This window comes from Pinus tabuliformis, chromosome 7 (assembly GCF_031772625.1).
Source record: "Pinus tabuliformis cultivar Carrire ecotype Pingquan chromosome 7, CPIR1, whole genome shotgun sequence".
Taxonomy (NCBI): Eukaryota; Viridiplantae; Streptophyta; class Pinopsida; order Pinales; family Pinaceae; genus Pinus; species Pinus tabuliformis.
Genome location: NC_142293.1, coordinates 1,445,221,727 through 1,445,235,685, shown reverse-complemented (window position 1 = coordinate 1,445,235,685; position 13,959 = coordinate 1,445,221,727). Strand labels below are relative to the sequence as shown.

The 13,959-nt window shown below is 36.7% G+C and overlaps 1 protein-coding gene across 3 annotated transcripts in view; it reads right to left on the bottom strand.

Moving 5' to 3' along the window:
- The window catches only part of LOC149253129 (sister chromatid cohesion protein SCC2-like), a 360,249-nt gene that overhangs the window by 295,964 nt on the left and 50,326 nt on the right, over nucleotides 1–13,959 (bottom strand). For all 3 annotated transcript variants that reach the window (XR_016267058.1, XM_089459872.1, XM_089459873.1), the window contains exons 4-5: nucleotides 9,843–9,954; nucleotides 9,498–9,754 (exon numbers count right to left, since the gene is read on the bottom strand). Coding sequence is in view for 2 of the 3 variants with exons in the window: in XM_089459872.1 (XP_089315998.1) it covers nucleotides 9,498–9,754; nucleotides 9,843–9,954 (369 nt within the window). In the remaining variant the exon portion in view is untranslated. The remainder of the gene's footprint in view (nucleotides 1–9,497; nucleotides 9,755–9,842; nucleotides 9,955–13,959) is intronic.

Here is a 13,959-nt window from a genome sequence, read left to right as displayed (position 1 = left end):
AAGGTTGCATGTTAGGTCCCTATAATACTAATGATTACCCATTACTATTGTAGTTGTATTCTTTATTAATATTGTTGTGCCCCTATTGTCCCCATATTGTTATTACTGTGCCCCATAGAATCCCTCTATTGTTATTTTTGTGGCTTTATATTATTATTGTTAGGTCGGCTGGGTTATATTGTAACTCTTTAGACTCCTATATATAGAAAGGAGGTTTTGTCATTTGAATCATCCAAGAATTGTTTATTTGTGTAATGTAAAGGAGGTTGCACCCTTGAAGACGCTGAATTCTAAGGCGTTCGACTCTCTTTTCTCTCTTTTTGTGAGCTGGCTTCATAACATTTGGTATCAGAGCTTTGGATTCTAGGGTTTCGCTGCTCCAAATAGGTCATCGTGGCATTTTCGCTATAACTTTTTTCTGCAACGTTTCAGAAACTAAAAAAAACCCATTTGAGACAAATTCGCACTGAACCTCAGGTCCGAATTTCAGAGCTTTTTGCACTATAATTGCGGAGATATGATCTAAGGATGTTGGTCTTTTTGCAGACTCCTGAATTATATTCCAAACAGGTGACCTGGGGAAAATCGTCATAACTTTCTCTTTGAGCATTAGATTGAAATTTCGTCAGAAGGTACAGAAAGAGGACAGACCGTAGTTTTCTTGTATATATTTTCCAGAGCCAAAGGTCAAAACAGTGACTCATGGCACGTCGTACAAGTTCACTCTACTGAACTAGTCTATAACCAGGTCATTGTGGGAGAATTGGCATAACTCTTCCCTGGAGAATCCAATTTTGATTAGACTGGTGGCATTGGAAAGAGGACGTAGAGGGCTACCGCAGGTCGCAATTTCAGAACTGGATGATCCAAAATTACAGAGATACATCAGATTCAATATCAAGCTCCTACAAAGTGAAAAAATGTGTGTAGTTTTTTTCAAATTTTTTAATAACCCTGGTTTGAAAAATTAGTTTGGAGGAATTCAACGAGCATAGTAAAGCATTATTATCAATAATTGATGCCCCGAGGAAAGAAAATGCAAACACCTAGTAAGCAACCTGAAAGCTCTAGCATGACTCATGAAGAAGAGGAAGAAATGCAACATGATATATCAAAATTACGAGACCAAGGGCAACAAGTGTCACTTGCACAAAAAGCAACAGAATCTAAGATAGATGGTTTAAAGAAAGATGTAGAACCTAAGATGGATGGTTTAAAGAAAGTTAAGATGGATTGTTTAAAGAAAGGCGTAGAAACTAAGATGAATGACATGGAAGCTAAGATGGACGATTTGAAAACAGACATGGAACATTTGAAGACAGATTTGACAAAGTTTCTACAAGAAATGTTTGCTAATGGTGAAAGGGTAGTAAAGGAAACTCATGATAAGAACAAAAGAAATGTTAATCATGATTTCATAGACTCTAATGTTGGATCGATTTCACAAAAACCTTTATTGTGGAATGTGATGCTTCAGTGAATGGAATTGGTGCTGTTTTAATGCAAGATGAAAGACCCATTGCTTTTGAAAGTCGTCCAATCAAGGGAAAGTTTTTACACAAAGCTATTTATGAGAAGGAAATGTTGGCAATACTACATGCACTTAAGAAATGGCCACCCTACCTAATGGGAAGACACTTCAAGGTAAAAATGGATCATGATAGCCTTAAATACTTTTTAGAACAAAGATTATCCTATAAAGAGCAACAAAAGTGGGTCACAAAGATGTTGGGTTATGACTTTGAAATCATCTACAAAAAAGGGAAGCAAAATGTAGTGGCAGATGCACTCTCAAGAAAGGATGTGGATGTGGAAGCATTGTTGTGCGCCATTTCTATTATCCAACTAGATTGGATAAACGAAGCAAGAGACGAATGGAAAAATGATGAAGAAGTGTGGGCACTTATTCGAAAGTTACAACAAGATTCCAATACATCTGATACATTTAGCTGGCAAAATGATTCGTTATGGTACAAAGATCGCTTATACCTCTGTAAGAATTCCCAACTCAAACAAAAGATTCTTATGGAATTGCACACTTCTCCCTTAGAAGGGCACTCAGGATTTTTAAAAACTTACCACAGGGTTAAGGAGGAGTTTTTTTGGGATGGCCTTAAATCTGATATTCAAAAGTTTGTGGCAGAATGTTTGGTTTGCCAACAAAATAAAGTTGAAACAATTAAGACCTCGGGTCTATTACAGCCTTTATCCATTCCAAGCCAACATTGGGAGGAGGTTTCAATGGATTTTATGACAGGTTTACCAAGTCTGAGGGAAAGAGTGTCATCATGGTGGTAGTTGACAGACTAACCAAGCATGCACACTTTTGTGCATTATCACATCCATTTAAAGCCAGTACAGTTTCCACTGCATTTATGGAAACAATTCAAAAGCTACATGGAAATCCAAAGATTATTGTAAGTGACAGAGATCCCATTTTCACTGGAAATTTTTGGACATAATTATTTTCTTGTCTTGGTACTCAGTTAGCTCATAGCTCATCTTATCATCCTCAATCTGATGGGCAAACTGAGATAGTAAACAAATGTTTGGAAGGATATCTTCGTTGCTTTGTATCTGATAAACAGACAGAATGGGTCAAATGGTTGTCTCTGGCTGAATGGTGGTATAACACTTCCTTCCATACAGCAACAAAAATGACCCCATTTATGGCACTTTATGGATATCAGCCACCATCATCACATCATATTTAAGAGAAAATTCTAAAGTTCAAGCAGTGGAACATCACATCGAACATCAACAACAAGTCCTCCAACTCTTAAAGGATAACCTCGTGTTGACACAGAATAGAATGAAACAATAGGCAGATCAGCATCGCAGTGAAAGAAGTTTTGATGTAGGTGATTGGGTATTCCTACAGCTACAACCATATAAACAAATGTCCCTCAAGCAAGCTAAGAAGGATAATAAATTATCACCAAAGTATTATGGTTTGTACAAGGTGTTGCAAAAGATTGGTACTATGGCATACAAATTGGAGCTTCCTGCAGCTTCTCGAGTGCACCCAGTCTTCCATGTTTCATGTTTAAAGAAGGTTATAGGCGACAAGATCTCAGTTCAAACAATTTTGCCAGAACTTGACGAGGAAGGAAAAATTATATTGGAACTGGAAACAGTCACAGAAACAAGAACTCGACAGCTACGAAATCGATCAATTTCGGAGTATCTCATCAAGTGGAAGAACTTATCCGCTGAAGATTCCACATGGGAGGATGAGAATTTTATACAGAAGCATCCAGAACTACTCAAACGTTGAGGACAACACTTCTTTGAAGGAGGGGCATGTTAGGTCCCTATAATACTAGTGATTACCCCATTACTATTGTAGTTGTATCCCTTATTAATATTGTTGTGCCCCTATTGTCCCCATATTGTTATTACTGTGCCCCATAGAATCCCTCTATTGTTATTTTTGTGGCTTTATATTATTATTGTTAGGTCGGGTGGGTTATATTGTGGCTCCTTAGACTCCTATATATAGAAAGGAGGTTTTGCCATTTGAATCATCCAAGAATTGTTCATTTGTGTAATGTAAAGAAGGTTGCCCCCTCGAAGAGGGTGAATTCAAAGGCATTCAACTATCTTTTCTCTCTTTTTGTGAGCTGGCTTCATAACATTGCACATAACCAATATAGCATCAAGTGTAATCCATCTCTAAACTGAAAATACATCAACAAATAGGCTCTAGATGGCCTCTAGGATCCAAAAAAATCATGCTACAACAAATAGCTACATATCATCAAAATCATTGCCTATCTTGGGATCTTTGTCATTAATATCACCCTCTAAGCAATTAACATAAGATAGAAAAAATGTAGCATGTCAAGTCAAGATTTTGTTTGAGCAATGGGTACATTTTTAGTAGCATCATGATAGAGGAGTTTGAAAACCAATGTCACTAACATGAAGGTACACAGAGGGCTTGGTGCTCTTGATTAAATACGAGTCACATACCCTAGTACATGACAAAATCCATTGGAAACATAGCAATCCCCCCAATCCTGAAATCCTGAAAAAACTGATAAGTCTGCTAGATTTTGAGTGAGATCTAAAATTCTACTTTCTCCATATGAAATCCAATGAGGTTGGAACCACTCTCAAACATCCTAAGTCATTTCATGGTAATGTTAAAAATTTAAGCAGAAGGATGAAAATGAAAGATAAAGGAGAATCTCACTTTTATTTTAAGAATTTAACATTACCATGAATTGCATATCAATACTAGGGCCATAAGCTTGAATATTACACTCCCCTACTCAAAAAATCGTGTACCTTTGAAAAAAATTGTGTTTGGAACATCTTTGTGATAAAAACCCAGGGAGCAAATTTTTTTTGTGGGAGCGCGACGGGAGCAAATTTCGGGAGTGTGCTCCTGGGCCGCTCCAAGAGCAATTCGAGGGGGGGTGGGGGGGGGGGTGGGGGGGTGAGAAGGGGGGGGTGGGGGGGGTGTGGAACCACTCCCCCACAACCTTGTGGTAGTGATGTTTTGATCAACCTCCTTGTGCTTGAAATCCTAGACAATGATCTCTATAACCCTTGATGTGGCAAGAAACCTTGTGTGGCAGTGACATATATGACAGAACATTTGATATGTATAATGTGACTGAGGTCTATATAACAGTGATTTGTGGTATATGTCAACGACACTAACAGTAATGACATTGAGCTATTATGACAGCAATATGACCGTGAACCAAGTGGTGACAGTGCTCGCAGGATTTTTCCTTGAGCATGATTGTCTTGAGAGTATTGTTCAGTAAGATATTTTGAGTATTGGGGTAATATGTCATATGCTTGACAGTATTGTATGACCTTGATGACGGCAGAGTAACCTTTAGTATGGTTTCTATAGTGAGAGGATTTGTTTCACTGTTTTGTTGATTGAAGACTACAGTAACCTTCTGTAGCTATAACAGTGAGACAGTATTTCTATGACAAAATGTTATGTTAGCTCCTCTATGACGGTGTCTCTTTGATGCAGCAGTGACCTTGATGAGTGACAGTGAGCTCGTGAAAAGTGACCTAGTTAACAGTAACCCAATGATGTGTACAGTGATGAGATCTTGTGATATCAGTGTATGACATGAACAAAACTTTCATGACAATTGTGATGGTGTGATGCGTGGCAATGATACCTTGACAGTAACTTTAGCAGGTGCAGGGTGTTGAGTTTGAATGATTAAGGTAATGTATAGCCAGTGATGGTAATAGGAGAAGTGGTGGATGGCAGCAGTGATGATAGCAGCAGCAGTGGTGGATGGCAGTGGTGATGGTAGCAGCAACAGTGCTGAATGGCAGCAGTGATGAAAGCAGCAGCAGTGGTGGATGGCAGCAGTGATGAAAGCAGCAGCAGTGATGTTCGCAGCAACAGTGGTGGATGGCAACAGTGGTGAATGGTAGTAGTGGTGGTAGCAGCAGTAGTGGACAGCAGCAGCAGCAGTGGACAGCAGTGGCAGTGAAGTACAGCAGCAGAGGTTGCAGCTTGATTGTAGTTGGGCCATTATCCCTAGTACGGGAGCCCAAACCATTCAGGGAGCAGTTACATCCTTCCAGCTTGCTGGTAAAACCCTTGAGGAGTCTTGTACTTCATCTGGTAAATTTCTATGTGCATCATACATAACACAACATTTGGTTGAGACAAAAATTTTGCGTATTGTTCATTGATGTGAAGACAATTTGTATGTTTGTTTTAATGCTCTAAATGATTAAGAAAACTAACCATATGTAAAATTAAGGGAAATATTGATTCACCCCCCTCTCAGTGTTTCCAACAATCTTCACAAGTAATTATCAAGATCAGAAATTCTAGTTTGCAAACGAATTTCAACACAAACCTGAGAATTCTTCAGTCCCAAATGGTGCAAACTAGGAGATTTAGATTCAAAAACATTAAACAAAATTTCAAACAATTCAGGGAAAACATAAATGTAGGCCAAGAAACAAATGTTTAAAAAACATCTTGAAAATAAAAGGGAGAATTCACTCCCTTCCAAAGAATCATTCATGCTCTAGTTTCCCAAGTCATTGTTGGCATTTAACTGAGAGCAAGCAGAAAACCCAAGGGTGACAATTGCTTCCAACCTCAACCTAAACTTGTTCTTGTCTTCAACCTCATCCAAAGGTCATTACTGGCAAACCATTTCTAGCTTGATGCCTCTAATGTTGAACTTCTTTGGTTCAGGTCATCTCCATGATATGATTTAGCTCTTGTTGATGTTCCTTTCTTTTCTCCACATCCATAGACTAGCCAGTCTCCTCATTTTTTCAAATTATCTCCCTGATTTGCAGCATCTTCCCAGCATTATTTCTTTCAATATTTCCCAAATTTTCAATTTTAAGGCAATTGTCTTCCTCAACTCATATGATAACCCCTAAACTGACCGATGACTCACGAATTTCCTATTTAAACAAGTTGGTCATTAAATTAGCACTATGACAACCATGAGAATGGTATGGTCCTTCCAAGCTTTGTTACCAAGAAACACAAGGCAAGACCCATTATGCTGAATAAGCACTTCAGAAATGGCAACAAGATAAGAAATGTCGGTCCCAAAATTCACTCACATTTCTAGGCATGAGAAACCTTTTATCGATAAAACATGCACAACTTGGATCATTTCTTCCTTCAATTCTCCAATATCTGCCAAATTTCGATGATCTCTTCCGATCTATTGATTTTTGTTTTAGATGATCCCTGCAAATAAAATCCCTAATGGCATTAAATCCAATGTATTCCCTCCACTTCAGTCGTCCCCTACTTCTGTACGAGAATAAGATGGAGAACCATCGTAAATTGAATATAAACACCAATTGTTGTAAACTTGATGAACTTCCCCTTCTTCATCAACACTCAAACTCCTGTAATGTGAATCTCTATAGCCATTACTAATTTTTTTTGTGGCAACCTAATTGATGTAATGTGTGATGTAGAGTATTCAGTTGACAATAGTTGCAATATCGAGTAGAGTTGATTCATTCCTGCTACATGGGATGGAGGATTAAGGTGTCATGTTTTCACCGACTCTTACACCACTGAGTCCTCACATCCTACAAGGACTTAATACTTGCAAAAGCTGGTATATCCAACCATGATCATGTACAAATTTAATATTTCACTTGTTTGGCAGTGTTATATTGGAGTTTGCAGTTATCTCTCTCTCTCTCTACACACACACACATATAGTCAATTGGGTTTAGCTTGAGCAATTGGGAGAGATGTTATCCTCCCTGCCCTAGTTCAATTCCTGCATGTGACATGCCGAGCTTATAATGAGAATTTCTTGTAACAGGTTTTGAGCCTTGATTTGAGCAGTCCCTCGAGGACCAAAACATGTTTATTCCTCATATAGAATATAACGATGTTTCCCATGAAACAAAAGATTACACACACATACACACAATATCTTCTGAAAACTCAAAGGATGCTTCTTCATATTTTCAATGACATTCTTAGTAATTAGTATGTTTAAGACTAAGTTGCATGAAACGGGGAAACAGGTATGAGTTTCTGAAATGGTCACGGGTACGGAAACGTGACTCACCAAAATTTTGGAAACGGGAAAATGCAATATATATATATATATATTAGGACATTTAAGAAATATGTGCAATCATAAAGCATACATGATACATTCTAATTTATTACATTATGATTAAATTGTCAATTGTCAATGCATAAACTATAAATCTCTAAATTTACATCACATTTACTCATGAATGATCACATAATGAAAATAGCAATATCCAAAATCAGCCATGAGAAATTTCTAATTTCTTGTCTCGTGCTTGATTGGGAGTCTCCTCCTACATAGTCGAATGACCTTAGTGCTCTTGATTAAATACAAATTCCATGCCCTAGTACCCTAGGTGCTCTTGATTATTGGGAGTCTCCCCTGCATAGAGGGCTTGGTTCTCTTGATTAAATACAAGTTCCATACCCTAGTACATGACAAAATCCAATGGAAACATTGCAATCCCCCAATCCTGAAATCCTGAAAAACAGATAAGTCTACTGGATTTGAATGAGATCTAAAATTCTACTTTCTCCATACGAAATCCAATGAGGGTGAAACCACTCTCAAACATCCTAAGTCATTTCATGGTAATGTTAAAATTGAAGTAAAATGATGAAAATTATCTTTCATTTTCATCCTTTTACTTTAAGAATTTAACATTACCATGAACTGCATATCAACACTAGGGCCATAGGCTTCAACATTAGGCTGCCCCACTAAATTAGAAGCAAAAATATTGAAAACAAATAAAAGAAACCGTCAAATGTTAACTGGAAACTCCGCCTTATGGCCTAGAAACTCGTTTCCGGCTGTACTTGCCACCTTTCCCCATCGTGAAATGGACCAGTACGGCCAGAAACGAGTTTCCAAGCCGTACAGTATGAGTTTCCTCGTTTCAGGCCGGAAATGGACCCCTGAGCAATGTTTCCTGCAACTTAGGTTTAAGATATTGAGATTAACACAAAAGAGTTGGGTCCAACACCTATTGACACAGAAAGAACGAAATAATAAGCAATTATGACAACAGATTGAACTAAATCATTGAGCATAATCTCTTAAAGATGCATCCAATTTGGTGGAAAAAAACGCTAGTTGCAATGAGTTTTTCATAAATCCATAATTCGAATCCATTCATTCCCACCACACTCCAAAGTTATATGCTCTAGCAAATAACCTCTAATATCCGACTGAACCAAAACTCGTGGCACCAGTTCACTCTATAATGATCAGGTTTTCCAAGCCTGATCACTCTGTTCAGATCCCCCCCTTTGGGCAAGCATACCCCCCACACTGGGGAAACCTTTCTCTGTGCATTTCCCCAAGTTTCCCCAATAGGGGGACATAGGTAAACATTTCCCCATGCACCTAACCACCCTCAGAGAGTAAGAAATGTCAGGGGTGCACCCCTGTGGAACATTGCTAAATTTGGGATGGTTGCTGAACCTGCACTGGAATCTACTGCCAATTCTGATATGCAACCACAAAAAGTGTAACCATGTTACTAAAATAACTGACAACAGTAGATGCTATATAGGGAGTGGTTTACTATTCCTCTTTATCTTCTCTATACCAATGCAAATTCATCCAACAATACGAAAGAAGTTATAATCTCTCTAAATCTTCGACCTTTATTCACTCCAAATATCTTTCCAAATGATAAGTAATGATGGACATATTTCCTTATCAGATGCCTATGAAGATCAAGACTGAGTCCACCTTTTGTCCTTCTAAAGAGACACCAGTAAACCAGAAGTGGAGAGGTATTTAGCATATAACGTTGCACATATCCTAACATCATTTTCCAAAGACGTGTGCTTTGAAGCATGCTATTGCAATCGATTCAACAATAAGTGAAAAATATATGATGCTTAACAAAGAAAGCTAATCATTCTTATTGCTTCAAAAGAAATTACAAATCCCTGCAAAACAAATAATATTGAAACTTGAGTTATGAAATCTCACATCATCTTCATCATTAACAGCCCTGGTAATAGCCTGCAGTATGTTGCGATTGAGTACATCCAACAGTTTAACAATATGTCCAACTGGAACAAGATGTAGAGTGTTTTTTGATTCTTCTGCCATAAGCTCTTCTGAAAGATGTTTGATGCTGGAAAAGGGCATCCATGTGCCCCCTTCTTCACTATCCTCTTCGCCGGTCATCTCTGTTCTATCAAATAACTCCTCCAAAATCTCACAGAGATTTCCAACACTTTTGTCTGCAATGAAAACAAAATGATGGTCAATTTTAAACAGCATAAGCCAACACAGAGAGCATAAGTAAAATGACTAGTCATAGTAGCTAACCATGTTTCAGGTCAACCACAGAAGAAGTTAACCTCCCTTCGTCTATTCTTTTTTCATTTGTATTTTTTCTTCTTATCCTCGACTTGATTGCAGAAACTGGTGTTCGTGCATCCTGTAATTTAAACCAATGTTACATTTATCGTTATCAGCAATTTATCATCGGGGCTCCAGAATTTAAATTATCAGCAATATCGCAGAAAATATCGGAAATGATCAAAAACTATCAGGAAACTTTAAAAAATACAAAAATAATCATTTTTTCAACTTTTTAACTTCTAAAACAACGTTAACATCAAACAAACACATTGATACATAAATATGAAAATAAAATCGATATATAGGATGTTTAAGATGCCACGTGATACATCAGATATCAATATTGAAGTATGATATTTGCCCTGAGTCATAAGATCTAATAGAATGATACAAAATCATATGAAAACAAAAATAAATGTATCTTATGACATGAATCATGACAATAAAAACTATGGATTTCCCCTTGTTATCTTGATGGAAAAAGGTCACAACATACTTAGCAATGTAATCAGAACTGGACCAAAAGATTGGTCGACCAAAAATACATCAAATATTCAAATTTTGAAAGAACATATAATTCATGTCCATCCATATGAATCCAAAATATTATACACAAATATGCAAAAAATTTCATGCATATAGCAAGGATGCATATAACCAAAATATCAATGAGTGCAATCCATCTCTGAATCAAGATAGATCAATAGAGAGGCTCTAAATGGCCTCTAAAATCCAAATAAAATCATGCTACAACAAATCGCTACATAACATCAAAATCATTGCTTATATTGGGATCCTCCTCATCAACATCACCCTCTAAGCATTAAAATAAAATAGAGAAAGCTTTACATCATAATCAATGATTTTCTTGACTGAAGTGTACATTTTACTAGGGTCATGAAGGAGGAGCTCAATAGTCAATGCCAACAACATTGAGGTATAAAGAGTGTCTGGTGATCTTGATTAAATGTTAGTTCGATACACTCATACATCACAAAATCCAGAAGAAATGTTGCAATCACACCATCTTAAAATCCTAAAAACTGATAAGTCTGTTGGATTTTGAGTGGGATCTAAAATTTAACTTTCTTCATATGAAATGCAACGAGGGCAAAACCACTCTCAACCATCCTGAGTCAATTACTGGTAATGTTAAAAACTTAACCAAAAGGATGAAAATGAATGATATAGGAAAAACAGCCCACAAGGTGCATCTAAATTGGCAATCATCGTGATATGGAGTGTTATGTAAACAATGAGGTTCAAGGTTCAAATCCCCATGGGTCAAGCCAACAAAAAAAAAGAGATAAAAGAAAAACAATAGATTTCCCCTTGTTTACTTGATGGAAATAGTCATAGTATTCCTCCAGCTCAATCCCCTAACTCACACTTAAAAAATTAGGGTTAACAGAAAGAAAGAAAGAAAAATGGTAATATGTTGAAATTGACAAAGGCAAAGCGATAATTTCGAAACTATTGTGATAATTACCTAAATTATCGCAATAATTGAAATTATTGCGACAATTTTGAAAGGGAAAATTAGCACGATAATTACTATCAATATTATTGTCGAGGTTGGCTTTAGCGATATTATTACGATAACTCTCATATTATAGCGATAAGTGCAACGCTGATTTAAAACAATATTTCAATATTAAGAAGCAAAATTGAAAGCTCGTATTATGCCACTTTCAGAAACTTGCAAACTAAAGACTGGTTGATCGGTTTTTCAATAACAAAAATTCACCTACAAAGAAAAAAGTTAAAACAAATAAAAAAGGTAGCACAACATATGATATTCAAAAACCTACACCTGAACAAGTTCATAAAATCAAAATTACCTAATCACAAGATACAATATTTTTAGCATCAAAGTTAGAAAACCTACACAAGTTCCCTTCCTTTCTCAAAAGTTTATATAGACAGTCAAAGGAACTTAGCTCAAGTGGTATGGTTCACGATTTGTATCCCAGGTGGCATGGGTTCAAGTCTCTGGAGACATGCGTTGATAAATGTAACTAGTGTCGGTCTTCATAATTGTATTTGAGTCATAATGTAATGTATTTGTCAAAGGAAAGAGATTTTATTGTAAAAGAAATTGACTTATTAAAGCATGGGTTTTATGCTTGGGTCAATCGTTAATAGGTCAAAGCCTCCATTTATGGCTTCTAGGGTTTATGTCAAGAGTCCTGGTCATTGTCATCATGTAAAAGAGCCTTCTTGGGCTTTATCTATGAAGAAAGAAAAAATATTTTGATGAAAAAAAGTCATTTAGGGCTACCAAGTCGGCCTCAAGGAAGACAAGTTGGCCTAATTAGGAGACAGAAACCACTATATAAAGGCAGCAACTCGACCTCATTTGGAGCATAAGAAAAGCAAGTTCGATCTACATTTGTTAAAGGAGAAAAAGTATAGAGTGAAATACCCAAGAAGGAGAAAACCCTAGCGAAGGAGAAGGAGACACTTGTCAAACTAAAGAAGTCGAAATTTCTCTCTCTATTGCCACACATGCGAAGTAAGTGGTTGTATGAGGACCAAAAATTTCAGAATTTCAAGCGGGGCGAGAATCTGGGAGCTGAAGGGGCGAAATTTTGTGTAGCTATTGGGTTGAAGCTGTTTGACTTGAAGAAGACTATTGAAGTTTGATAATCATCCTGGAAGGTTGACTTGGTGGAGTGAGGAAGGTCTTTTGGTTTGGTCTAAGGTCTTGGTTTGTCTCAATTTGATTTGAATCTATTAGTGGAAGAGTTTGACTGGGTTTTCCCCTGCATAGGGGTTTTAGCCCTATCTGAGTGCATATATCTGGTGTCATTGATCTTCATGTTTTGATTTGATGATTTCTTAATGAAAAGAAGATAAAAGAAGAACATAAAGAAAGTTAATAAGAACACAAGTAATTGTCGACATAAGAAAATCTTTTGCCTTTTTGATTTTCTAACATGGTAACAGAGCTAAGGTAAAGGAGGAAAGAAAAAGGCAGATTGAAGGTCTATTGAAAAAAGGAAGGATCAAAGAAAAGGTTTCAAGACAAGATCATAAGTAGAAGGCTTATTGAAGGGAAGAATCTACATCTAGAAAATCTATGGCAACTTCAATGAAGATAGAAAATAAGCTAGAAGGAGCCACCAACTATAGAGCATGGAAGAAGAGGATGGATCTCATCCTTGCAAAACACAAAGTATTGGATTTTGTTCAAGGAAAGGTGAAGGAACCCACAGATGATGCAGGAAAAGAAAAATATAAGGAGACAGATGAATCTAATTGTAGATGGAGTAAAAGACAACCTAATCCCCTATATATCCAATATAGAAACTACAAAAGGGATGTATGAAGCTCTCTCCAAATTATTCACTATCAAGAACATTAGACAAGTTGCTAGTCTCAAGAATGAACTAAGAACAATGAAGATGACAAAATATGACACTGTATCTTCATATTTTGTGAGGATCTCCCAAATAAGAGATGAGCTCCAAGCCATTGATGAGATCATTCTAGACAAATAACTTGTGATTGTTGCTCTACTATCATTTGAAGAAATGTGTAAGGCATGCAGTCAAGAAGAAGCTCGCATCTCATTAACAAATAATAAGGAAGAAGATGAGGAAAACACTTCTAATGCATATTCTGCTCACTATAAGAAAAAGGGAGGAAATAAGTTTAAAGGGCCAAAGAAGAAGATTGACCTATCTAAAGTAGAATGTTGTAATTGTCATAAGATGTGACACTACAAGAAACAATGTCCTAAAAGTCCAAGAAACAAGAAGAGAGAAAGAGAACATGCAACAGTTGTTGATGAAGCTCCACCCAAAAAGAATAAAGTTGAAGAATCTGAAGTCAAAGACTTATTTTCTTAAGTCTCTTAGGGATACTATCCCTTGCATATCCTTCTATTTTAGGTTTTGCAATGTTTTCTTTTATGTTTTGATTTCTAGAGTTCACAAATCTAATATCTCTTATTAGAAATTCTTGAATTGTTTTGATAAGTTGTAGGTATCCCTCAGAAAGATTGGATTAAGAGGGAGCCTTCACCATTTTATCAAAAGATAAGTATATTGTTCTTCGTTCGATTTCTTCCTCATAT